This window comes from Acomys minous (genome assembly GCF_964271855.1).
Source record: "Acomys minous genome assembly, chromosome: 6".
Classification (NCBI taxonomy): Eukaryota; Metazoa; Chordata; class Mammalia; order Rodentia; family Muridae; genus Acomys; species Acomys minous.
This window is the reverse complement of record NC_140487.1, coordinates 127,630,636-127,657,904: the sequence shown is the minus strand read 5'-3', so window position 1 is coordinate 127,657,904 and position 27,269 is coordinate 127,630,636. Positions and strand designations below refer to the sequence as shown.

General features: G+C 56.2%; 1 protein-coding gene across 4 annotated transcripts in view; it reads left to right on the top strand.

Moving 5' to 3' along the window:
• Positions 1 to 27,269, top strand: part of TP73 (tumor protein p73) — a 59,571-nt gene that overhangs the window by 19,241 nt on the left and 13,061 nt on the right. For 2 of the 4 annotated variants that reach the window (XM_084787233.1, XM_084787236.1), the window contains one exon: positions 15,682 to 15,924. In XM_084787233.1, coding sequence (XP_084643359.1) covers positions 15,682 to 15,924 — 243 coding nt within the window. Of the gene's footprint in view, positions 1 to 14,851; positions 15,483 to 15,681; positions 15,925 to 27,269 lie in introns of those variants that run through there. The other 2 variants (XM_084787235.1, XM_084787234.1) reach the window with 2 other exon arrangements.

Below are 27,269 nucleotides of genomic sequence, written 5' to 3'. Positions count from 1 at the left end.
GAGCAGGGTGGGAGTGTATGATCTCTACGCCAGCCGCTGACCCTGCCTCCCCATAGGCTCCCCCTGTGTAGGCTCCTTGGTGCGGTCCAACACATCTCCGGGCAAGCTGAGGCCTGCCCTGTGTTGATGAATAGTCATGAGGAATAAAGGGGTGGGCCCGGGTTTGTTGTTGGATGCAGCCAGTTGACAGAAATAAGGGAGGTAGGCAGGGCGATGATGCCAACCCTCGGCTCACGCGCTCCTCAGCATCCTCGGCTCCTGCCTTTCTGGCCACGGAGCCTCAACCCTTAAGTCCATCCCACCCGGAAGCCACCAGTCTGCCCCTACCCCACATAACCACCCAGACCCATGCCTCGTCCCGCGGCACACCAGCTCCTCAGTGTGTGCAGACCCCCACCAGCCTACCATGCTTTACGTCGGTGACCCCATGAGACACCTTGCCACGGTAGGTGTGCTGTGCCTGCTATTATAGGGTCTGCTTAGAGGCCTTGTGCCATTCATGTTGGGCTTGGCAGTGTCTGCCACGGTGAGGGTTCAGAGAGACGTTCTCTCGCCTGTGTCCCTGGCCAGGTGCCTTCTGGTGGACCAGAGGCATTGGGAAGCCTGCAGGGTGGGCAGGTCTGGTTCTGTTCATCTTGGGGTATCTCTTAAGGACCAGAAGCTACTGGCCGGGCGGGGAGTGGGAAGCCAGGTGGGGAGGCTTGGCTGGCATCTGACCAGGGCAGGTGAGCTGCTGCCCCTGCCTGTGGGTTGGGGCACTCCTGAAACAAGTGTTGAGGCCGGCGCCTTTGGCTGTGCTCAGGGTCCCTGATCTACCCTGTTCTGACTACCCAACTACTGAGGAGCTCTGCACAGAGGTCATCTTTGCTTTGGGCTTTGTCGTGAAGCTGCCCCACCCTGCCTCGAGCATCCTCACCTGGGGACTTGTTCACTTGACAGCGCGGATGGACTGTTTCTCCCAGCCACGAGCTCTCCTCCATATGGGTGTGAACTCCAAGGCACAGGCAGGTGGCGGGCTGGACCCGGGGTGGGGGGTGGGGGGGGGCGTCCTGTCGCTCCTCTCACGCAGGTACAGCTAGCCTGGCAGAGGGTGGAAGGACAGAAGGGGCCACAGCCTGTCTGTGCTTCTCCTGAGCCCAAGGGACTTGGGATCATTTCCAGCCTTGCCAGGTCCCTGGGGTCAGGCAGACGCTTTGCTGCTAACCGAGGCCTGGACGCAGCTGCCACACACAAGCCTATTTTTCTTTTAGGGCAGCAGGGCGGGTAGGGGCCATTGGCACATGTACTGTACAGGGGCCCTGCAATGGAAGGTGTGTGTGTGTGTGTGTGTGTGTGTGTGTGTGTGTGTGTGTGTGTGTGTCCATGCATGCACATGGCAGGGCCAGCAATTTCACCTCTACCCCAACCCTCACCCCTGAAATCCAAGGCAGGGGTGTCCTTCCCTCCCCTGTCTCTCTCTACCCAGGTACTCATTGATTCACCTGTCTACCGACATGTCATTATTGGCCATCGGCCTGGGCTCCCCTGGGCGGGAGCCTTCAACTCACGTTCCTGGCTCTGGGCTGTACAGTTTACTGACCTCGGGGGCCTCTGGCTGCCATGTCTGGAGTCTAAGGGAACTCCTAACTGGTTAGTCTGGAAGCCTGTAGGCAGAAGGACTCCAGTACCCTGTTCCTCTGAAGGAGCAGGCAGCACCCATGGGAGACACCGAGTGCACGTTGCGTCATGGTTCTGCATGGGTGCCGTTCTCAAGGCCAGTAGGAGGCAGAAATTCATTGTCCAGGGCTGCACAGGGGCCCCAAGACGGCCACTGACTCCCACCGTGCTGGTCCTGTCCTGGATCCCAGAACCAGCAGTGGCACCGTGTCATGATTTATGTCTCTCTGTGTGTTGTTGTTGTTGTTATTGTGGTGGCGGTGGTGGTGTGTGTGTGGGGTGTGGAGTGGTGTGGGTGTGTGTATGTGTGAGTGCTGTGTGTGTTGTGTATGTGGTGCTGGTGGTGTGTTTGTGTATGGTGTGTGTGGTGTATGTGGTGGTGGGATACGCGTGTGTGTGTGTGAGTGCTGTGTGTGTGGTATGTTTGGCGGCGTGTGTGAGTGCTGTGTGTGTCTGTGTTACATTTGGCGGCATGTGTGAGTGCTGTGTGTGTGTGTGAGTGCCATGTGTGTGGTGTATGTGAGTGCCGTGGATCTGGTGTGTGTGTGGTGTGTGTGAGCACTGTGTATATGTGTGTGTGGTGTGTGTGAGCACTGTGTATGTGTGTGTGTGGTGTGTGTGAGCACTGTGTATGTGTGTGTGTGGTGTGTGTGAGCACTGTGTATGTGTGTGGTGTATGTGAGTGCCGTGTATCTGGTGTGTGTGTGGTGTGTGTGAGCGCTGTGTATGTGTGTGTGTGGTGTGTGTGAGCACTGTGTATGTGTGTGTGTGTGTGTGTGTGTGTGTGGTGTGTGAGCACTGTGTATGTGTGTGTGTGGTGTGTTTGGCGGTGGCAGTGATGTGTGTGTGTGTGGTGTGTGTGAGTGCCATGCATGTGTGTGTGTGTGTGTGTGTGTGTGGTGTGCAGGTGGTGGTAGTGTGTGTGTTTATATGTGTGTGTAAGTATAGACTAGAGGAGCACCTTGGGTATCACTCCGCAGGAGCCATCCTTGTATTTTGAAACTCTCTCGCTTGCACCTGGGTGAGCTGTGCAGGCGAGATTGGCTGTCCGTCTGAATTACAAGCAGATGCCACATCTGGCCCTTTATGTGGGCGCTGGGGACCAATCTCAGGCTCTGGTTCTCTTGTGGCATGCACATACTGACTGGGCCCTCTCCCCGGCTCCATGTTGCTTCTTTTTAGACCAAGGACGCTGTGACTTTCTTACGTTCAGCCCATCAGCACAGCTACATATGCTTCCAACGTAGCAGTAAGCTTCTTCCTCCAGGTTTGGGCTGAGGTGACTTGGTTTTCTCATCTCTCTGAGAGGATCTTGTGGGAGAGAGGAGCCTTTAGCTCAGAGTGTAGTAAATTCAGTGTGAGCCAAGAACCCACTGGTGTGTCTTCTCCACCCATCTGCCTTTGCTGTGGCTGCTGGTTGTAGCAGCCACTTGGGAACCCACAGGCAAGAGCTGTTCTTGGAGAAGTGACTAATTTTTAGGATGCCATTTTATCCCTGGATGGGTTTTCTGATAAGCATAGTGTAGTGGTGTGTGGTGTGTGTGTGTGTGTGTGTGTGTGAGTGCTGTGTGTGTGTGTGAGTGCTGTGTGTGTGTGTGTGTGAGTGCTGTGTGTGTGTGTGTGTGTGAGTGCTGTGTGTGTGTGTGTGGTGTGTGTGTGAGTGCTGTGTGTGTATGTGCTGTGTGTGTGTGTGTGTGAGTGCTGTGTGTGTGTGTGTGGTGTGTGTGGTGTGTGTGTGTGTGGTGTGTGTGTGTGTGTGTGGTGTGTGTGTGTGTGTGTGAGTGCTGTGTGTGTGGTGTGTGTGTGTGAGTGCTGTGTGTGTATGTGCTGTGTGTGTGTGTATGTGTGAGTGCTGTGTGTGTGTGTGTGCTGTGTGTGTATGTGCTGTGTGTGTATGTGCTGTGTGTGTGTGTGGTGTGTGTGTGTGAGTGCTGTGTGTGTGTGTGTGTGTGAGTGCTGTGTGTGTGGTGTGTGTGTGTGAGTGCTGTGTGTGTATGTGCTGTGTGTGTGTATGTGTGAGTGCTGTGTGTGTATGTGCTGTGTGTGTGTGTATGTGTGAGTGCTGTGTGTGTGTGTGGTGTGTGTGTGTGTGTGGTGTGTGTGTGTGTGTGAGTGCTGTGTGTGTGGTGTGTGTGTGTGAGTGCTGTGTGTGTATGTGCTGTGTGTGTGTGTGTGTGTGAGTGCTGTGTGTGTGTGTGTGTGGTGTGTGTGGTGTGTGTGTGTGTGTGGTGTGTGTGTGTGTGAGTGCTGTGTGTGTGAGTGCTGTGTGTGTGTGTGTGGTGTGTGTGTGTGTGTGTGAGTGCTGTGTGTGTGGTGTGTGTGTGTGAGTGCTGTGTGTGTATGTGCTGTGTGTGTGTGTATGTGTGAGTGCTGTGTGTGTATGTGCTGTGTGTGTGTGTATGTGTGAGTGCTGTGTGTGTGTGTGGTGTGTGTGTGTGTGTGTGAGTGCTGTGTGTGTGTGTGGTGTGTGTGTGTGTGTGTGAGTGCTGTGTGTGTGGTGTGTGTGTGTGAGTGCTGTGTGTGTATGTGCTGTGTGTGTGTGTATGTGTGAGTGCTGTGTGTGTGTGTGCTGTGTGTGTATGTGCTGTGTGTGTATGTGCTGTGTGTGTGTGTGGTGTGTGTGTGTGAGTGCTGTGTGTATGTGTGTGTGTGTGTATGTGTGTGGTGTATGTGTGTGAGTGCTGTGTGTGTTGTATATGTGGTGCTGGTTTGGGGTTCAGTGTGTAGGTTCAGGTTTTCTCTCTGATGCCCACCAGCTATGGCTCTTAGGGGGTGAGGCCACATGCTGAGACAGTTCCTGCTCCTAAGTGGGGCAGCAGCACTCAGAGGTCTCCACAGAGAAGAGCTGCGAGGCCACAATGGAGCCTCTGGCCATGACTGGGCCAGCCCTTTAACATGTCAGACGAGGCTTCCTCCTATGGCTTTGTATGCTCTTGACTCTGTCTGCCCACCTTCCTCTCTGTCTGTCTGAGGGCTAAACACTCTGTGGCCAAGTGATGCCCCGTAGCTTGAGTCCAGCCATGAGTGCAGCGCCTGGGCTCGGCCCTCCTGCACACAGTGAAGCCCATTTACAGGGCAGGAAGGAGTTGAGGACCCCTGGGGCTGCTACATGGGATGAAAGGAACGGGGACATGTGGTAGCTGGCTCTGTGTCCTGACTTTTTCTCTCCCCCCCCCCCAGAGGTGTGTAAGAGTGAGCTCTGAGAGAGGGGGGGGGTGGGGAGAGAGAGAGAGAGAGGGAGAGAGGGAGGGAGAATGCCTTCTTGCGGAGTGGGGCTCAGCCGTCTCTGCAGAACCAGCATCATGGTTGCATAACTGGTGAAGACTGGTGTCTTCCCTCCTGGCACAGCACACGGTGGTGCGCAGATGCTGCAGACTCTTGTGAGAGGCGGGATAGCAATACATGTGCAGCCCGGGTCTGGAGTCCACTGTACCTGGGGCAGGCTTCTCTGAGCTCCTGCAGAAAGCATGGTATCTGGACCAGAGGAGCCCAAGGGATGGCCCCAGGTGGAAAAAGACAGCTAGTGCAGCCAGAAAGAGCCCTGGAGCACAGGCGTGGAGCTCAGGCCTGGTGCAGTGCTGGGGACTGACCACAGGGGGGCAGGGCCGAGACTGGGAGAAGGGCTGTGGTCCAGGTCCTAGGGAAGGTGGGGTGGAGAACCGAGAGCTGGACATTCTGCACGGGACAGGACGGACTGGGGTGTGTGAGAGTGAGCTCAGGGGCTGCCGGCTGTGATGGGGAATTACCATAGGGTCTCGGGAGTGGGAGTGGGGGAGTGTACGGGGTCCTCCAGCAGCTGCACAGATGGAGCCCAGTGGCTGGCAGATAGGAGCTGGAGACAGTGTGTGGGGCTCCGGAAGCTGGGACAGAGCATCTGTGGAGATGGCCATGTGTGAGATAGGATTTGGAGGGGCCTTCAAAGGATCATGGCGTGGCTAGCCGGCAAGGCCACGGTTGCCTTAGGAGCCCTGCAGTGATGGTCAGAAAGGCTGAGGGTTCAGCGTGTGGGAGATAGGTGAGCATCGTGGTGGCCTGGGATAAGGGGGGGGGGCACTATGAGGTTAGGAAAGGGGCCTGAGTCAGCCTCAGGGAGGGGGCTGGTGACCCCATGGGGGGTAAAACTCAGGTAGGATTAGACCTGAGGGAGAGGCACACCCACTGGAGCGTGCACAGCCACCAGGAAGGTCATCTCAATCCCCTCGCTGTCTTGGGGCGCATCTGGTTTCCGTGCTCCCCGTAGTGCTCCCTCCAGTTCCCCTGGGCAATGTTATCTCAGCCAGCGGGAAGTCCTCTCCTCCGCTGACCCAAACCCAAACCCTAGACTTCATCTACGCTGCCGCCACCTGCGTCCTTGTTGCTGCCTGCCCAGTGCTTGGACAAGCCTTCCTCCTGTCCGCTGTCCTCCACTACCAGGCAAGGGGTCCTTGGAGACCTAGTCTACAACCCTATCTGCTGAACACAGCGGCTATGTGCCACCACCTTTTTCTGCTGCTTCTGCCACCCAAGCACTTGCTCGTGTCCCCTCCTCTGGCCAGGATCCTTTCCCGGCTGCCCTGCCTAGAGCCACTCCAGGTCCTACAAGGCACACGGACTTGCCACAGAAGCCATTGCCTTTCCCAGAGCCCCACCCTACCTGGACACCCATTTCTGCCTCTTTGATGGGCAGTGTTCTCCCTTACGTCTGCATCCCCTGAGTTCCTACACTGATTAACTGGACGTCTTGTTGCTGTACTTACACGGGGGGGGGGGGGCTTGGGGGGAGAGCGCTCAGAAGCCTTTGTCAAGAGATGACATGAGCAAAATGGAGCCAGTTGACCTTGAGTACGTGGACAGCTTCTGTCCTCAGCTTTCACGGCCCACCCTCCAGCTTGTACTGGGTTGCCTTCGCTATCGGATCCCAAGGCAATGCCATAATCTCTCTGGGCTGCTGAGGGGGCCACACTTGGGCACACAGCAGCCACATTTGTCGCGATCTAATGTCTGAGTTTAGCTGCTCGTTCTTTGTTCTTCATGGACCTAAGATCCAGGAAGAGCCTGGGAGATCCTCACCTGGGAGATCCTCACCTGGGAGATCCTCACCTGGGAGATCCTCACCTGGGAGATCCTCACCTGGGAGATCCTCACCTGGGAGATCCTCACCTGGGAGATCCTCACTGACTGGCTCCCTGGTTGGGATAGACAGACAGAAGGACTGAAGGGGTGCATGGCACAGATGCTGAGTTCCATAGTACAAGCATGTGCCCAGAGAGAGGAGCTGGCAGAAGCACACCCCCTCCCTCAATCATCTCAGAGAGGCACCTTACCTACATCGTTAGGGTACGCTCAGGTGATTTAGAGTTTTCTGGGAATCGCTGTTGCTCTTAGATGGTGCCGAAGAAGTGGGGGAGCTGCCTAGAGACCCTCAGGAAGGTTCTGCTCTGTGACACCCTGGGTTCAGGCTACGCTGGGTGGAGGGGGTGGCCTGGGCTTCACAGTGGGTCTCGCAAACACGTGCCTGGCAGCCTAGCGGAGCTGCTGGGGGCGCGCTTCCCCAGTGTGAGGCGTGGAAAGTTCCACATGGCCCTGGCATGGGACCGGGCAAGGCCTTGCCTCGGCGGGCAAAAGGAGGGTGCTGTGCACATACCTCCAAGGAGACAGCCATCCCCCCATGCACAAGTCGTGTCTTGTTGACATTTCCATCCGTTTAATCACAGGCTCGAGGAGACTGTGGGAAACACCATCAGGACGGAGGTCTCCAGCGAGCACACGGGTGGCAGGGATGGCTGTCTATACAGGGCCAGGCCGCTGTCAGTCACTAACCCAGGGCAAGCTGAGCCCAGGCTCAGACATGCCTACAGGAGAAAAGGGTTCCAGAGGCTTTCTTCCCCTTAGAGGAATCCACACAGCTTTGGCTGGTGTTCTAGAAGCAGGCGAAGTCTCAGCACTGGACTCAGAGCAGAATGTGTGTGACACTCGCCTCAGGGTAGAGGAAGCCGTAGGGGTGAACAAGGTCCTGCAGAACACTGGGACCCCCACGGAAACAGCTGCGGTCACAAGGCCATGTGCTGCCTATATCTGTGCTAGATGGGCAAATGCCTCTCGGCCCCTGCCCAGAGTCACTGCTCCACCCAGGGAGCAGAAAAGGCCGCAGGGCAGCAGAGCAAGTGCCCAGGGGCTGGCACTGAAATATGAGGTAATGGAGGCTGCCCAGTGGGGCCGAGAGGCCACAGCGTGCGGAGCCCTGGCAGCTAGCTCCTTTCTCCAGACCCTAATCCAGGTGCTTCTGTGAGAAGGCCGGGGCTGGGCCACATTGCTCTGCCATCCTCAGGAAGGGGACACACAGAGGCCAGGGTGACTGTCAGAAGGGAGGGAGGGTGGAGGTGATGGAAGAAGGGAGGAAGAGGGTGAGGAAGAGTGTAGGGAGGGGAGGGGAGACAGAGTCACGGGGTTGGGCTGTGCTCCAGACTCGCCACTCATTCTGTGTGGTCTATGAAGCCACGTTCCGCTCTGTGCACATCAGAACCTCAGGGGGCAGGGTGGGAACTCTGACCTCAAGGCTGCTGCTGGTGCGGCCCCCTGCGGTACACGTGGGTCCCTGGCTGAAGGGAGGAATTGGCCCGACCAGGTGGGCTGTCAGAGCAGCGGTGGGCTCAGCATGAGGCTGGCCCCCAGAAAGTTCTCCTTCCCGAAAGGGCATGCTGAGAGGCATGGGGTTGCTGGGTGCCCCTGCTAGGCAGATGAGCCCTGGGCTGGTGGTCAGTTTGGTGACTGGACTTTAGTTCTTTTCATCTGAGGAGGTATGCAGGGTGCAGTGTGGGGTCCTCAGAAGCACACCAGCGGCCGAGCCAAGGGCCTGTGCCTCTCTGAGACCGCACTCTTGTGCCATCATGACCTGTTCTCAGTTCTCTGTGTGGATTGACTTCTGAGTCTCTCAATAGCATCCCTCATATCCATCAATGTAAACTGAGGCAGAGAGGCCACAGGAAGTTCTAGAGTTCTGTGTGAAGCAGACGAGGGAGACAGAAGACAACACAGCCAGGTGGAAGGAGAGGGCAAGAGCAGCGGGGCAGCTAGAGAGTGCATCTGGGCTTCAGGAGGGAGGGGCCTTGTGATGAGGCGGTGGACTGTGTGATCAGCCTACACCCTGGGTGAGGAGGTGGACGGTGTGGTCAGCCTGCGCCTGGGCCTTTGCATTTAAGCTTGACAGCTAAAACATTTGACAGGCAGCGTTTTCTGTTACTATTTTTATTAGAAAAACAACCACCGTTCTGGGGAATCGGATGTAATGTGGAAGTATATGCCCTTTGTTGCTAAGCGCTGGGTGCAGCCAGTCGCCCTCTGTGGTCCATCTGGGCTATGACAAAGGTTGTCATGGATGACGAAGTCCGAAGGGAGTAGGTGAGGAAGGTAGCTGCTCCCAGCCTTCGACGTTTATGTCCCATCTACATAGAAGAACAGATAGACTGAGATTGTTTATGGGTTTGAAACAGTTAAGATGTGAGATGGCAAAAAAAAAAAAAAAAAAAAAAAAAAAGATGTGAGATGGCAATCTTCAAGGTAAAATCATAGCATCCAATGTCTACTTGTGAGGGCAGGAGCCCGAGAGCAGGCCAGCGGGAGAGAGCTTCCTTGTCTGGTCAGGACAGGACATGGTGGGGAGAGACGGAGATGGAAGTGGGAGGCCCTGTCCTTGCTCCAGCACAGAAGAGCCTATCTGAGTGTCTACATCTGCGTGCATTATTTCAGAGTCTGTTTCACTCGGCCAACGGTTCCTGAGCATCTGTTTCCATGCCGGGTGTTAGGACAATCGGTAGACATCTGAGAGCGAGACGCCAGCCGCTGCCCGCCACAGACTCTCGTGGTCCTGCTCAGCTGTGGTGCCAGCCTTGTTCCTTGAGGGCAGACAGCCTCTGTCCCTTCCCCCATGGGGTCTCGTGGTAGCGGGCTGGTGGTGGTCTGCTCCTAGATTCAGGTGGACTTCATTCCCACAAAGCAGAAGAGAAAAAATGGAGGCGCAGGCCTGTGGAGCCATATCCTATCCGTCTCCAGATCCTGCTGCCCCCTCTGCCCCGGGGCACGGTGCTCACCCTGGACTCGTACTGTCAACGTAGCTTAGCCCAGAGAGGATGCTTCTCTCTCTCTGCTTAGGGCAGACAAGGACCTCAGCTGCCTTCCAGCAGGAGCTTGGGGAGCTAGAGTCTCAGTTGGGGTGTTCTGTGATCCTCTGCCTGCTGCCACCCCAGGGCATGTGGAGACCAAGGGAAACAGGTGTGAGAACTGAAGTCCAAGCCAAAGGAAAGAGGGTGCAGGCACTGAGGGCTCTGCTCCCAGCAGGGGCCCAGTAGGCCCCCAGCAGAGCTATATGCAGAGACCAAGAGGGGGCCCCTGAGACTGAAGGAACAGGAGACTCTTGGAGAAAGCCTGGCCTTCTCTGCAGAGTGTGGGCTCACAGGAACCCCCAAATGCCTGAGCCCAGAACAGGCCTTACCCGCAATTGCCCTGGGTTTTGCTGGATGATCCCAGCCCCTTTGGACAAAGTCTAGTGTGTGACACAGAGGCCTGGTGGTGGGGCTGGGTTCTCCTCAAACCCCCATCCCCGTCAGAGCTACTGTCCCCCACCCTGACGCTGGGGGTTCCCAAGAAGGCTGGTCCACCACGGCCTGGACACTGGAGGAAAGGCCACCCGCTGGCTCCATGGCTCCCTCATTCCTCGGGGCCTCTCCAGGTCACGCCCAGGCACCCCACATGCACATGTAAGCACATGTGTGCCGCCGCAGGCTGGGCGTGCCCTAATCAGCCCACTATCTTGGAGTTCTCACTGAAACCAAAACAAACCGAAAACCGTTCGGATTTGTCCAGGTTCTTCCGGGTGCCTCCGGGTCTGGGGGACCCCTGGGCTTCTGTGTAGAGAGGCTCCTCACTTCAGCAGCCTGACTGGAGGCGGAAGTGGGGTCCAGACTGAGCCCCCACAGGCTGGTGATGAGGAAGCAAGGGTCTCCTTCCCCTGAGTCTCAGAAAGAGGGAGCCCTGTGAGGAAGGTCTCCTGCCTGTTCCCTGCTGTCTTCTGGAGGCATGATAGACACCCAGACCAGGCTGTGAGTGGGTGGGAGGCGTCCCTAGGAAAAGGAGGAGGCAAGGGGAGGGCCAGCGTTTGCTAGACAAAGGGGCAGGTTGATCTCCTGGCCAGTGCCCCCAGGTAGGTCCTCAGAGGGAGGTTTGCTTGTGTGAGGGCCTCAGGTTCACCGTGCCAGCCGGCGCCTGCACCCCAGCGCTGAGGGCCTGCCTTCCGGAGGCGCCCGGTCCCTCCTGCAGATGCCCCACAGATGCTATCACTATATTCCTCTTGGTTCAATGACTAAGTCCTTGGCACCCACCTCCAATCATTGAAGAATGCAGACAAGTTAAAATATGAACCTCACTGCCATGGGCCTGTACCCTGCTTCTGAGCGAGAGGGGCAGGGCTCCCTGCCCATCAGGGACAGAGCGGGGCTGCTGCCACCTCATGACCTCCCTTCCCAAAGCCCTTTGCTGGGAAGACACTGGACCCAAGGCGGCAGAAAGGCAGTCGTCCTGCAGTTCCATCCTGGGTCTGAAACACAGCAGGGGAGATGTCTCCCCTGAGATTCAGGGGTCCCCTGGAAAAGAAGAAACAGGATGTGGGAACATGGCTCTCACCTGCCCTCATTCCTAGACAGTCACACCAGAGAGCCACCACCAGACGTTGGCGTCCCATCTGTCCATTCGCTCATCCGTCCATCCATTCCCTCATCCCTCCATCCATTCCCTCACACTCTATCCCTCTGCTCCTTTGTTCAGAAAGAAAAATGCTTTAAGCGACCACTCTGAAACCTGGCGGTCCAGGTCGCCACCACTCAGGGAATCCAGTAGGTGGGACCCTGTGTCCGTGGGATCCTGTCTGCAGAGCCATCTGTCTGCGTGCGCTTCTGTGTCTGTGGGGGACCCGTGTCTGTAGGTTCTGTATCTTCAGATTCTAATGAGCAGGAATCCAAAAATATTTGGAAAAAATTGCATTTATGCTGAGCATGCAGAGACATGACCTCCCTTCTCCCCTTAAGCAGTGTGTTCTAATGGCTGCACAGCATATGCAGTGTTAGGGTTTGTGAGCCAGCCAGGGGATGTGTGTAGGCTCGTGTAAATACTACGCCATTGTCTAGAAAGGCTTTTTCGGAGGGTTCCTGGGCCTGATCTCTCATGAACACTGAGGGACAAGTGTAGAGTGTGAGCCATTTACAGAATTCTGAACGTCAGTGAAAAGAGCTGTGGCCTCAGTAGAGGAATGTTTGCGTGGTGTGTGTGTGTGTGTGTGTGTGTGTGTGTGTGTGTGTGTGTGTGTGTGTGTGTGTGAGAGAGAGAATTCTGGGTCCAACCCCCAGTACTGCAAAACAAAACAGATGAAAGAAATTGGCGAGTGCAATCAATAATCTATTCCTGCCAACCTAGGGTCATCTCAGTGTGTGTAGAGTCCTTGTAGTTGGGAGACTCTTCAACACACGCTCAAACCCTTTGTGGTCCAGCTCGCAGGACTGTGTGGGCCCTCACAGGCTCGCGTTTCAGTAGGGACATAGGAGTGCCGCCTTCCAGGGAAGCACTGGAGCAGGGCAAAGGTCAGGGCACGCAGGTGCTCCAGCTGCTGTCATCTGGGATAGCCCCTCTGAGCTCAGCAGAGGCTGTGATAAGACCAAGGTGGAGGCTTCCCCTGGGAGGTAGGGCGGAGGCCAGAAGTCTGTCAAAGGATTCTGAAAGCGGAGGTGCTTGAGTTGGGGGCGCTGTGCTGGGCCAAAAGAGTTCTGCCTTTATACCTCTCAAATGCCTATGCCAGCAGGAATGAGACCATGACCTTCCTACCAGGAGTCTGTCGGCAGATCCTGAGATGGGGTGGGGTGTCCCCAGCCTCAGTGCCCCACAGAGTGGGAGGCTCATGGCTTGCCTCTCTCTGGTGGGGGCCTAGCTGTCACACCTGGTGCTCCCTTGAAATGGCGGATGGTAGAGTAATTCTTGACTCGAGTGCAAGAGGCCATGAGTTCAATTCCAAGCACTGTACAAAGTGGCCACCCTGGTGCCTGCCTGTAATCCCAGCACTCAAGAGACGTGCCAGGAGCATCAGGGGTTCAAGGCCAGCTTCCAATATAATGAGCTCTGGGATAGCCTGGGCTATATGAGAGCATGTCTCAAAAACTGAACAGCATAAAACAAACAGGTAAATAATAAAGTGTACTGCCCAGCAGTGTTTAGTCCGAACAGATGTATGCAGCCATTGCTTCCTAGAACATTTCCACCCCGCCAGAGGGAAATCCTGCCTGAGACCGTCTGTTTCTTGCCATGTAGCCCAACAGCCTTTGCCTCCCCCCTCTGGCTTCCGCCTCTCTACCTTGGCCTGTTCTGAGTGTTTACCTACGTGAAGTCACCCTGTGTGTCTGACAAGAGCAAAGTGCTGAGTCTTATCCGCATGGTTGCTGTGCTGTTGTCACAGCTCGTCAGCCGGTGGTCTTCTAACTCGCTTGTCCGCTGCCTCGTGTAGACGGGTAGGAAGTGGGGCTGGCGTCCTGTGGCACAGGAAGTTGGGAAGGTGTGGGTGCCTGCCCAGGACTGTGGGGAGGGCTCAGTGGTCAGCGTCTGTCCCGCAGACCCAGCCTCTCTGTGGGTGGATAGTTTTACACCATGGAAACGCCTGTCCCCTTGCCAAGGCCTATCCACCCAAGTCCAGTAGGGCTTTGCACGAGGGAAAAGGCAGATCTTAGACACCAGCTCAGCTCGGGCAGCAGCGGCCGCCCCGGCGTACCCAGGCTAGAGCCTCGGAGGGAATCTTTGCCCGGGCCTCAGAGGCTTATGGTGCAGAGGTCACAGTAGTGGCAAAAGCCAGAACGTTAGGCTGGCGAGATGGCTCAGTGGCTACGAGCACTCACTGTCCTTGCAGAGGGACACAGTTGCGGTCCCCAGCACCCACGCGGCAGCTCCCGACACCTGTAACCCCAGTTCCAGGGGATTTGATGCCCTGTCTGTTATTGATCTTGAGGGTCACGCCCTGTGTCCAGAGCCAGGTTTGACCACCCCCGCTCAGTAAGCCAGATGAAGAGTGGCAGTTCCATTCAGCGTGGTCACATTGGGAAGTGGGACAAAGAGAATCACTTAAATTTGGCTTCCGGGTCCAGAGTGAGAGTAAAACTCAGAGGGCCAAGAAACCGCACGTCAGTGATGACCTCTCGCTGAGCCTCAGCCTCAGTGGGGACAAGATGGCGAAACTGTGTCAAGTCTCTTTCCGAGAAACAGGCTTCCCTCTTGGGGCCTTTTCCCTCTCCCAGCAGGAGCTTCTTTTGGGGGAGAATTCCCACTCCTTTGGAGTCCATTGTTTTAAACCCTGACAAGTCACATACTTCCCTTCAGAGTATCCTCCTTTCTGTCAGCCTTCTTACATCTTTCTGGCCTGCGTCTGTACAGGGCACACTGTGGTGGTACATACACGCACCCAGGAAAACGCTCATACGTATAAAATAAAACAAAAAACAAAAAAACAACCTTAAACTACCAGACCAGACTACCATCACTTAATCCTCATGTGTTCTGTCCCCTCTACTGTCTCCTGAGCTGGCCTTCCTCCTGCTGGGCTGTCCTCAGTAGGACCTGTCCTCTTCTGTATTAGCTTCCATTCAGTGTTGTCCTGGCCTCTGACCCAAAACTCCTGCCAAGGACTCACAGTGGACCACCTGGCCTTGTCGTCACTGGTTGCTATGTACAGCCATCCTCCATCCGAGGACTGAGGCATGGGGACGAGGGGGGGGCACGTCAAGCACAAGGTCCCCATGAGAAGGGAGACCTATGGTCCAGAGCACTCTTGCTGTCTGGGAGATCTTCTTGTTCTGGGACTTAGAGGAGCAGGCTGGAGGGAGGAGGTATGTGTGATGAGCTTCCGGGTTCAGAGCACCCCCGTGAAAAGGGCGAAGGGTAAAGGGGCCACCTGTGCTGTCATCTCTTCACTGTCTAGTCTCTGCTGGATCGCTGGCCAGCTGGGTCAAGTCACTCCCCGGTCCTCGTCTGGACCTGAGGAGGTCCAGCTGAGTTTGCAGGAACGTTAATGGGGCACGGAGAGGACCGACTGAGCATCTGCTGCGGTTAGGGATCCTCCCTGGGCAGCGTCAGCCATTGGGTACCATCCTCCCAAATCCTCCCTGCTTGATGTCTCTGGACGTGGCCTGGGCACTCCTCCAGTTGATATGTGTTGAGACACCCAAGGCAGGGAGATGCAGCCCCCCTAAAACTCATGGCGTCAGGCTGACCTATCCTGGGATACCCAGCATGGTGAAGGATGCTCATTGAATGCATGGTTTTGGGGCAGGGGAGGCCTGGGCTACCTGGGCTGGCCTGAAAACCATCAGGGATCATCCTTGGCTCGAGGCATGGGGAAGCCGTTGTAATGGAGATAAAGCCAACAGCTTAAACAAATTCTTTTGGAAGTCGTCCTTGGGACCTATGGGATTGATAGCAGCCTCCTCTTCTGGGCTCATCACTTAGAGGGCTGGAACTAGAGGTCATGCTGGCCTTCCAGGGCTCCAGGGCACCAGCGCTCCAAACACCTGGCGTGCACCCACCCCACCCTTGAAGGCAGCCTGCAGGCTCTCAGGACTTTGACTGAGTGAGCACTCCTGCCCTGTGCTGCCCTGGCAACAGTGGAGGCCACAGGGGTCTTGGGCTGAGAGCCTTCCCAACCAAACAGCTCCCCTCCAGGTAGGTGTGCAAAGCCCCAATCTACCTAGCTGGCAGCTGGGTGGATCCCCAGAAGCCCTGGCAACCCAGGAGGCAGGCGGACAGACGGAGAGGGGCAGGCAGGAGAGGTGAATATGCGTTTATCCCAACACAAGTAGTGGCCTGTTGGGGTGGGGTGGGGGCCCCAGGAAATATTTGGGATGACTTGGAGCCGGCTGGCCCTTTAAGGCTCCTGTAACAAGACACCTCCCCAACGGGACAAGAGCCTGGAGTTGGGGCTTCTACCTTAGCCCTATTTCTCCCCTCCCTCCTCCCCTTCCTTGCCAGGCCCAGTTCAATTTGCTCAGCAGCGCCATGGACCAGATGGGCAGCCGCGCGGCCCCAGCCAGCCCCTACACCCCAGAGCACGCTGCCAGTGCGCCCACCCACTCGCCCTACGCGCAGCCCAGCTCCACCTTCGACACCATGTCTCCAGCGCCCGTCATCCCTTCCAACACTGACTACCCCGGCCCCCACCACTTCGAGGTCACCTTCCAGCAGTCCAGCACAGCCAAGTCGGCCACCTGGACGGTGAGTAGCCGTGTTGCCAGTGGACGTCGGAAGGGAGGGCGGCAGGGTAGGATGCCACGGTCCTCCTGGCACGGAGGTCTGTCTGAGCACACACACACTGTCCACATGGGGTTCCCACCTGGCCAGAGCCAGGAGGAGCATCAAGCAGGAGGCGGGCCCTGGGGCTGGGCAGTGTGGGTGTGCCCACCCCTCGGACTTGTGGCCAGAGTCAGCCAACCTCCCTCAGGGTCCCAAAAGGTCCGGGGGAGTGTTGCAACCAATGAGGTCGGTGAGGCAGGGAGAGTGGCCGGGTTTTCCTGTGCTCAGTACCTTGAAATCTATCTGCCGGAGTGTTAGGTGCCCACAGGGGCCCTCGGAGGCTGCCTCCTCCAGACAGTGTGGCCACTTGCTGGTTGTGGGTTTCAGCTTTGCCCTCACACCTCTGTGCTTTGGCTTGGGACCAGATCTCCGGGGCTGTAAGCACGGTGCTGAGCGTTCCATTCCTTTCCCCTAGTGCTTCCAGTCTAGCTGCGGCTGGGAATTAGCTGATGCCGACAAAATTCAACCTGTGCACTTGCTGAGAGTTGGGCAGCCAGCTGAGCACTGGTGGAGTCTGTCCCTGTGGCACAGCGAGGGAAGCTGAGGGCTGGGAGAAGGAGAGCAGCTTGCTCAATTTTGCAGGTGGCCAGAGATGCTGGGCTTGGGACACAGTGGCCATGAGCACCCAGGCTCTCTGTGGGAGAAAAGGCCACAGGACAAGCAGCCTTTGGGGACTTCAGGGACACAGTGCTTGCAGGGTATTGGGTAGGAAGGTGGTCTCAGGGCCTTCCAGGTCTCGGCACCCAGCTGAGGCTGGCGACAGGGGACCTGCGACAATAAGGGGGCACCGAGGGATACTGAGTCATCCATCCTTTCCAGGAAACAGCTGAAAGCGCAAGTTCTGTCTCACTCCTCTCCTGAACAGGGTACCCCTCCTCCCAAGGCTCTTCTTTAAAAGCCAAGTCCCCGCAGTGTGGCTTTCACGTTCCCTCTGGAGTCTGAGGAGCTGGACAGAGCCAGCCCATGGAGGCAGCCACAGATGATCAGTCTAGCCAGCGTTGGTCTAGTCTCCTATAGTTTCTTTCGGCTAGTGTTCGAGGCAGGCCCCACAGCTGCTGGCCTGTCATCAGGTGAAGGCTCAGGCCAACCGCTGGGGCTCTGGTGAGCTGCAGTGGGCCAAGAGGGGCCAGGCACCTGTGGTGCTTCATCTCGCCCCCCACCCCCACCCCGTGTGCTCCGTTCTCCCAAACCACTAATTATTGCTGACCAAAGGGTGGGTGTGAGGGTCTGGTTGAGATGGGACTGGCATAGTACATAGCTCTTACTCCTGTCCTGGGGCAGCAGATGGAGCCATCCAATATGACCTCCTGAAGCTAGCCTTTCTGTAGAACTACCCTTGCAGAAGGTCTCTTCTTCTGTACTGTCTGGTGTGTGTGTGTGTGTGTGTGTGTGTGTGTGTGTGTGTGTTGGGGAGGGATGACGTAGACTCTCCCTTTACCCAAGCTGACTGACCTGGGGTCAGGCCAGGAAGCTTAGGAGAGACACATGGGTACCCCCAGTCACAAAAGGTTCTCTACCCTGCTCTTACACTTTCAAGTGCATCTTAGGATGAGGCAGGGTCCTGTCCATCGTAAAGGTCTGGTGGTGTCTGGAGGAAGTCTCCAGCATCCCGAGGATGGTGCAGTGCATGGGAGTGCCTCCGTGTGGGAGTGTCTCCATGTGGGATCCTTCATTCTTGCTCTTTGCCTGAGGAGGCTGATGGGGTCGGTCTTTGCCATGTCTGAGGGCTCAGGTGCCTCCGATGGTCAGGGTTGTTCTTTAAAAGGAGTAGGTACCGCCCACCTTACTGGCTTCCTTCTCCCATGTGGGGCTCTGCAATCTCCTCTGCGGTGTTTGGTATCAAGAAACTCATAATGGTTTGTGTCCTGCTGCCATGCTCTGACTGTCCGCGTGGGGTAGTCTGCTCAGCTACAGACAGTCCTGGCTGGTCAGACATACTAGGGGAGCGAGGAAGGCTTGGCCTCCCAACCCAACCTTCACCCAGTGCCCAGGGCAGCAGAGCCGAGCTGCTGAGCTGTCGAGCAAGAGAATGCTGTTGCCTGCCCCCTCCCAGCCCTGTCACACTGGGGGTTGAGGTGGGACCAACATTGATAATGAGATTTTTGGCACCTCCGAGATCTGAGAGCAGACACCCAAGGGCTTTTCTCGCTGCCTAGGGAAGGGGCTGGCAGCGGCTGCTCTCAGCTCTGGGGGTCCAACTGTGTGGGTGCTGCCCAGACTTGCCACCTAGGCTTCTACACCTAGGCTCCTGCCACGCCACTGGCTGGTAACTGATAGATAATTCATATTTTTCTCAAGTACAATTCCATATTGACTGCTGCCTTCCTTCCTCTCAGATTGGCAAAAAACCAACACCCTCACTGGCCTCCAAGTGACCACAGCTGTTAATGGGGTCTTTGGCCTCAGCATCGCTGAAGCCACTTTGAGACTCTCTAGCCCCAGAAGATGCACTTGGCCTGACCTGCTTCCCTTACCCTGAAAATCTGCTTGTGCAATAAGGAGTCTGGGCTCTTAATCCATGGCCCTGCATGAATGTCCACACACATATACTCATGCAGAAGGTCTCATGCGCCTGGACACCTCGCCATACAGGTGTGTGTGGTGCTTGCACATATAAGCCTATGAGCACACATAAATGGGCTTAGGGACCTACGTACATGGATACACAGATGCACCCACATATACTGGTAAACACACGGGCATGTGTGTACATATGCACACACATACACATGCCAACAAATGTGGCTGAGCTTATGAGTACACATGTTAGTCTCCCTGGTTGCGGCCTGGTGACAGCCCCTTTCCTCAGAAAAGGCTGAGAGGCAGGTGGATTGGCCAGAGGAGGGCTTCGTGTTTGGGTGTGAGATTGGGAACAGATGGTCTCTTGACTCCTTCAGCAGAGGAGGGACTGGGACAAGTTCCTTTGCATACCGAGACTGCAGCACGAGATGGGTGTCCAGCTGCTGTCCAGCACCAGCTCAGCTTCTTCATGCTGGCTTTGCCTTCCTGAGAGAGGCGGCTGGTTTTTCTTTCTTTCTTTCTTTCTTTTTCTTTTGGTTTTTCAAAACAAGGGCTCTCTGTGTAGCCTTGGCTGTCCTAGACTCACTTTGTAGACCAGGCTGGCCTCGAACTCACAGCGATCCGCCTGCCTCTCCCTCCTGAGTGCTGAGATTAAAGGTGTGCACCACCACACCCAGCCAGAGGTGGCTGATTTCTAAGTGGAGACATTTAGAAACAGGGCTGTGTGATTAGGCAGGAGGGTTGGTGTGGATGGTAGCCCTGGCCTTGTATGGTGTCTGTGGAACCGAGGGGCAGGCTATGATACAGCCAGGCTCCTACAGAGGCAGCTACAGTGGAAGCCAGTAATGAGGGTGTTTGTGGATGGCTCGGCTGCCTTGGAGCATCGTGAATGAACAGATAGATGGCCTGGACATGTCGCCAAGTAACCTTCAGCTGCCCTCGATGTATGCGCGTGCGTGTGTGCATGTATAAGTGTGCACGCACACGTGTGTCTGTCTGTCTGTCTGTCTGTCTGTCTGTCTGTTGTGTCTGTCTGTCTGTCTGTCTGTCTGTCTGTCTGTCTGTTGTGTTTGTCTGTCTGACTGTCTGCCTGCCTGTCCTGAAAGAGAGCCCCTACCCACCCACCCACCTACCCACCCAGCATTCCCTGGCGGGAAGCACAAAGCCTCTGTGAGGGATTCCTGGGGAGGACGGGGGCTGAGTCAACACTAATGGGTTCGGAGCAAACTTTCCAGCCCCTCGGAGGTTTGCAGAGCAGAAGAATAGAGGAGGTGTCTGTCCCGACATGACTGTGGTATCAATTGCGTTATCCTGAAAGTTTATGGAATGCATAAATGGAATTAATACCTTTTACTGGCACCAGGAGCAATTATGTATACTTACAGCCTAGAGAAGAGTTCTAACAATGTTTATTGTGGAGATGAAATGCGAATTATTAGGGGAAACGAGGGCACTTACAGTGGGATTGCCGCAATTGCTCATATTGTGTGTAGCTCTGCAGGAGACGGTGGGGCCCCCAGTAGGCTGGCCCTGGCTCCAGTCTGTGCTGGGTACCCACAGCAAGGATGAGTCCTTGCTCTCTCCATCACTGATGGGCTGAAGGACTTGGTCCTCAGTAGGCACAGAATCTAGCCTGGAGACTCTGAACCCCTGCCTCCGACTGCAGCTAGACACTTGGAGGCCCGTCCCTGCGTCTAAGGGGGCTCCCCGGCTGAGTGGTCACACCACATACCTCCGGGGCTCTAGTAGGGCACAGGAGGCAGGGCAGGCTTGGGGGCTAGCACTCTGTCCCGTGGTCTGTGCCAGTGGAGGATTGAGTTCTGATTCGCGTGCTGTGGAGAAGCACCTGTTGTTCAGAGTGGGCTCTGTGGACTGGGAGTGTGGATCCTGGTCCGCTGCCCTGTTCTCTCCATTCCGGAGAGCTGAAGGGAGCCTGGAGGGCCTAGGGCTGACACGTCCACAGGCTGCCTCACATTGGCTCGTGCCACACTGAGGGGAACTTCACAGGACAATAAGTAGAGACTTGACCTGAGTGGGGTTGTGGGAGACTCCCCCATTTCCTGTGCTCCGTGCAGCTGCTGCAGTCATGGCCTCTCAGGACCCCAGATGCCATCCCTCAGCCTGCAGTACCTGCGTTTGGGTCCCTTCCCACTTTGCAGATCAGGAACTCAGAGTGCAGGTCAAGGGCAGGTCACCCATCTGCCAATGAAGGGCAGGACAGGACAGTGGCCGAGGCTGCCGCAGAGTACCCTGGGAATCTGTGGAACTCTCCTTATGCCCTACCTTCTGCTTCCCGTTCCCAGAGGTGGTTCTGGGATCTTAGGAGCTCTGTACGCAACAGTAAAAAGGCTCTGACACCCAGGGGCCCAGCTGCTTGCCTCAAAGAAGGGGAGCTTGGCTTGTTCCTCAGTACCTGGAGGGTCCTGTCGCTGCTCCTGCTGGTGGCCGGACACGTCATCTACCCTGGATAGATCTGTAAATGCTTTCTGACCAACCTCCATGGTGAGGAGGCCAGCCAGGCCCTGCACCCCTCCTTCCTTTTCCCATCATTGATCCCCGGCACCCGGAGCACCCCAGTTCCACTAACACCCTACAGCTGGGAGGGAGGGGAGGGGCTGGGTGGTAGTGGCGCACGCCTTTAATCCCAGCACTTGGGAGGCAGAGGCTGTTGGATCGCTGTGAGTTCAAGGACAGCCTGGTCTACAAAGTGAGTCCAGGGCAGCCAGGGCTACACAGAGAAACCCTGTCTCGAAAAAACAAGAAGAAAAAGAAAGAAAGAAAGAAAGAGAGAGAGAAAGAAAGAGAGAGAGAAAGAAAGAAAGAAAGAAAAGAAGGAAAGAAAAAAGAAAAGTTATCTGTGTTCCAGGGGTCCAGACCCTGCCACCACCTCCTGGGAAAAAAATCCCACAGCCACTTCCAGGACACCGTTGCTTTTATGTAAGGTTGGAGCATTCTAGGCTTTGAAAGCTGTAATGGGGGGAGCCTCTGCCACCACCACTGACCAGTGCAAGAAGGCATGGTGGACCAAGCCTGCTGCTCCAGGACTGGGCGGCAGGCTTCAAAGCCGGGCTGTGAGGTACACTTGAGGGCGCAGAAACTCTTCGGAAAAGTTGCTGGTGTGACAGATAACGCAGAAACCACCCAGCGACGGGAATCCCAGGCCTGTGACCTGCTTCTCCTAACCCTAGCTCAGCTGGTGTCCCCATGTACCAGACATCCTAGGGAGGCCCGCTGAGCCTTGAGAAGGTGAAAAGAGGCAGAGCCGTGCTCTCCTCAGTGATCAGAGATTTGGACCCCAGAATGTTCTGGCCCTAAACCTATAAATGAAGGTGCCCGGCAGTCAGTGAAAACTTATATTCTAATGAGCTATTGCCTACAGCACTGAAGAGTGACTCCCTCACACATGCACATTTGCACGTGCATAAACACACACACACACACACACACACACACACACACACACACACACACACACACACATATCCCCTCGCCTCTCTGGCTCCTGGTAGTCACTGGCCCCTGAGACTGTATGGAAAGTCACAGGTCCCAAGAAAAGGACCTGGCCAACATCAGTGTTTAGAAGGGTGGAGTGGAATGTGCCAGAATGTCCCATGATACTCATGCGGTCCTCATGCTGACAAGGTCAGTGCTGCCTATGGATGCTACAGCTGGGTGTGGCTGCCACCAGCCCCCATGTAGGATCCTGTCCTGGACAGTCCTGTAACCTGTGTCCTGGCCCTTATCACTGGCCCCTTGTGAGACCATTTTCCCTGGGGGCTGGTGGCTGGAGGCCAGAAGAGACGCCTAAACAGGGCTGGCAGTAGCAGGCTGCCCTCACGAGTGGGCAGGACACAGGACACAGCTCTCCTGCTGGCCGGATCAGGAAGAAGGATGATGGGGGGCGGGGGTGGGGGGTCTGTTTGCGCTCACGGGGAGGATGAGGCTATGGTTCTTTGGACCCCATCACAGAACGTTCTCAGAATACACTCTGTTCCTGAAGTCCCCAGATGGGTCCTGGAAAAGGATTAGATGTCCAAGCTAAGGTAGAGTGAGGGTGGTGACAATAACTCTTAGGGAAGTCTCAGAAAATCCTCACGGTGGCCCTCTGGAGCTGGGGCACCATATGGCATTATGCAAAGGGGGTCAATTGCACCCATCCAACTAGCTGCCTGGAGCCTCCATCCACCCCATGACTTGATGTCAGGGGAGACAGGGCAGGGAAGGCCCCCACCACCACCTAGCAGCCTCCTCTCCCCTCAGAGACACAACCCCAGCCCTTCCTGGCTTTGGTGTTCTACTTGGACGCTTGACCGTCCTCTTATACTAACCCAGTCTTTCTGGACCCTGACTCAGGTCCCTGACCTGCCAAGTCCGATGGAGGACCAAGAGCCAAAGATGGAGGTTCCGGGTCTTGAGAGGACAGAACCAAACTCAAACTCACTTCTAAGACTTCTGTGGCCTCCCCCCAAAGGTGTGGGGACCCCTCCCTACTGCAAGCCAGCAACGCCACAGCTGCAGGCACAAGGCAGCAGCATCTAACCCTAGCCCAGTGCTTCTCGGCCTTCCTAACGCTGCGGCCCTTTAACACAGCTCCTCAAGTTGTGGTGACCCCAAACCATGACATTATTTTTGTTGCTACTTCTTCATAACTGTAATTTTGATTGTTATGAATCATAATGCAAATATCTGATGTGCAGGGCATCTGATATGCGACCCCCGTAAAAGGGTCGTTTGATCCCTCCCAAAGGGGTCATGCCCCACAGGTTGAGAACCACTGCTCCAGACAGTTCTGATGCTGGGATGCCCGGAGGTCTGGTCTGATACCTTCCCCAGGGGAAGGGTTCTACCCTCAAGGCTGTGCCCTGTAGGTACCACTGCCTTACTCAGTGCTCTGGCCACTGTTCCTTGGTGGCTGTCAGTTTGCTCCAGCAGCTCACAGGACTCTGCAAACCACTTGTCTAGTTGCCCAGGTAGAGAAAGAACAAGGTGCGTGGGGTAGGTGGGGTAGGGAAGGGGAGTGTGGGGCACGGTGGAGGAGGGATGTGAGCTTCCTGGTCCTCTCTGGCTCTGCTGGTTCAGGCACCGTCTCAGGCACCTCCACACATCCAGCTGTCCAGAGACTGACCAAGCCCTGCCCTGTGGGATTCGTGCAGAGGTTTCATTATGTGGCTATCATTAATCACCTGACGTTGGAGACCGAGTCTACCTTCCTTCATCCTCTCTGCTCCTTCCCAAAGGCTCCCCTGAGGTGCTGCACATCTGTCTGGCTCCTTCCAGGTACCTCTCAGGGAAGCTGCCCTCAGCCAGTCATTAGGAGGAAAAGGCAATGCTGCTTTGAAATTTCTCTGGATTTAGCCGGGTGTGGTGGTGGCGCACGCCTTTAATCCCAGCACTTTGGGGGGGGGGGAAGGGGGCAGAGGCAGACAGATTGTGTGTTCGAGGCCAGCCTGGTCTACAAAGTGAGTCCAGGACAGCCAAGGTTACACAGAGAAACACTGTCTCGAAAAAGAAAAAAAAAAAAGAAAGAAAGAAAGAGAAAATTCTCAAGAGCTACTCATTAGGGACCAGAGATGTACAGAAAATACTATGTAATGTGTGGTTACTGCTCCACCCCACCTCAGCCGGCAGCTCTTGGAAGCAAAGTTCTGGTTCCTCAGAAGTCAGGGTGACGGTCACAGTAGGAACCTTACAGAGAAAACGACATGGGCAGGGCCTGTTTCTTCCTCGGGTTTCTGTGTAGACTCCTCGGCTGTGTGTTCCTTCCAGACCCCTGGCCACTGACCTCTCCTCCTCCCAGATGACTCTATGAGCCCCTCAGACACAGGTCTCCATCTGCCGCTCAGCTCCTCAGCCTAGGGGCAGGAACAGCTACAAGGTTCTCTGCCCATCGGAGACTAAACACGCCCAAACCCCATGACCTGGGCCCCCTGACTTTCCCATCTTGGTGCCCATGTGGTTCTTGCTTGCCTGTTGAGATCTTGCTCGAGGGTATAATGGGGGCAGGCTGCCCAGCTCTGGGGGTGGGGGATGCCTCAGCTGGCTTCCAGCCTGCTTCTCCTCAGGGGACTACAGCACACCACTCACAGGACAGTGGTGAGGCTTCACGTCTGCCTCCTGGGCGTCCTTTCCTCTCCCTCAGACCACAGCTCTTTAGGAATAACGCACACTTGGCAGGGCCAGGCACCGCAGCCCGGGCCTCCAATGATGGCTTCATAGAGCACAGACTCTCCCTGCCCTCAGCTACATCCTGGCATGAGGTGCCAGGCTGAGCGACTGCCTTCCCTAGGGCTGTTCTTCTATAGGGGATCCCTAACTGTGTAAGAGGCCCCCTCAGATGTTCCCCAAACGAGCAGTAGTGGTAGTAAACTGTGCCAGCCAAGGCTAAGATGTGCCCTCAAAGCAGCCGCCCCAGAACCTGTTGCCGGCTGATGGGACTCCTGGGTCATCTTTTGCACTGGCCCTTTCTTGAGGAGAAAGGGGAGCAGTGAGGGGAGCCACAGCTCGGGGGCCGTGGACCTGGGTTCCTGCAGACATGAGAGATGAGTCTCAGCCTACCAGAACCCATGCCGTGCTCTGGGGATCTGTCCTAGGAAGTTTAAAAGCCTGAGACCCTGGGGCTGAATCTCAGAGAGATCTACAGCCCCAGAAAACACACACACACACACACACACACACACACACACACACACACACACACACAATAAAAGTGGGCTATGAAAAAGTATTTTTAAAAAGCCCCCACCACAGCCTTTCGCTCAGAATCTGTCCTAACAGATTCACCCAAACTGGTTAACGGTATTTGCGGTTTGCAAGATGCTGCATGTCCCGGGGAAAATGACAGACAAGTTATTATCACCTTCCCACTGTCCTCCTGCCCAAACCTGCCTGCGCTGGGCACCCAGCTGCCGGGAGCGGGTGCGAGGAAATTAACAGCCCTGTGCGGCACCCGCCCCTGCCCGCCCTCTCACCCACCACCCTGCACAAGCCCTGCCAAGGCTAGGGGCTTCCAGCCAGGCCGGGCCCATTTTGGACTGGGGTGGAGGAGGGAGGGGAGGAGGGAGGGATGGCAGGAGGAGGGGTCGGGAGAGGAGCCGCTGCAGGAGGGACGTCTGCTTGGGCAAAGTATTTCCTGCAAGCCCCGCGGAACACGCGCATCCGCGCAGGCAAGTCTGGACTGGGCTGTGTCAACAGCCGAAGATAAATAAGATTTTATCAGCTCGGAATCTGTTGAAACACATCCATCTAGCGGTTCTAGGGAAGGAGAGGCAGGAGCAGGGCAGCAGGGAGGAAGCACCCCGAGTGACTTTCCGGAGATAGCCGCCCTCCTGCCCTTTCTTCAGAGCCTGACCCTGAGGATTGACCCCGCAAACTCAGGAAGCAAGCTCGGGCACCCTCCTGGTCTCAGAACCTGGGTATCCTGGCGTCTCCTCCCCCTTCCCCTCCCGCCCCCCGAGGCTGCTGTTTTTACCACCTGATCCTCTGAGGGAGTTGTGGGCATCTCTCCCTGAAACACCCCACTTCCCCTGGCTAAAGCGGACTACCACAGATTTAACCTGGGTGCCCCAAAGCCCCATGATCATTGGCTGCACAAGTAAGGCAAAGCCTTCACCTTGCCCTAGGGTGAGGGGCCTCCTGTATCTTCCTGGGCGTGGGCTGTCCCTCCACACTGACTGCATGGGAGACTTGCCCTGTCAGAGACGACTTGACTTCACGCCGCCCCACGCTTTTCTCTCTGAGTGGAGGTGGACGTGCTGCGGTTGCTGCATTGGTACCAGGGACAGCTCCCGGCACTTGCTCACCTCCCTAGGGTGGCGCATCCCTGGCTCATCTCTCACCAGCCCTGCTACTCTAGCTTTCTCCAGATCACCTAGGGTCCCACTCCAGGCCGTGGGGCGGCAGTACCACCTCATCCTCGTCCTAGGACATCTGCAGTCACAAAAGCCACCTTCTGAGGAGGAGGGTCAGGCCTCAGCTGCCTCAGGCCACACCTTGGCAGTGACAGTGCTTGACTTAGGGTGTAGCCAGTTATCCTAGGCCCTCAGAGGGCAGTGATGGGGAGCCGGTAACCTGCGGGTCTGGCACAGCCTCACTGCTGCTCAGGAATGGGTGGGTGAGGGGAGCTCTGATGCCTCTGTGCCCTGAGCCTGGCTCCATCCTGGATGGAGGAACACAGAGGTGAGCCTGACGCACCCTCCTTCCCTCCAGACATGTTTGGGCTTCCCAGGAATGTGGCCTGGGGCACCATCACACCCGCCTGCTCTCAGCCCATATTGGCTCACGGTCCTGGTGGGTCTGTGACCTCTTCTCGGGTCGTGGGCTAAAAGCATTGGAGAGGAAGGGAGGAACCTCTGGGTAGTCAGTTCTCGGAAGGCTACCGTAGGAGACTCCAGGCCAATGAGCCCCGTCAGCTGTGCCAACCCACAAATTACCTTACCTGGTAATGAGCAACCATGCTAGAGTAAGAGGCATCTGACCTTGCTGGCACTCTGCCACACAGCTGGCATCTGAGGGTCTGGTGATAAGTCACTGGCAGACAAACCTGGCAGGTGGTCCAGTGTTTGGGACAATCCATCCTACATCCCTGAGCCAGAGCAAGGGCGCCTAGTGGTCAGACTTCAGAGGCTAATCTTTTGCTGCCCCTGGTGACTTTGAGCCTAGTGTCAAACTCCCCACCCCCGTGGAAGGCGAGGCCTGTTTCATGGAGTGTCCACCTCTCACCCCCTCCCCAGCCAGTTTTCTTTAAGCAG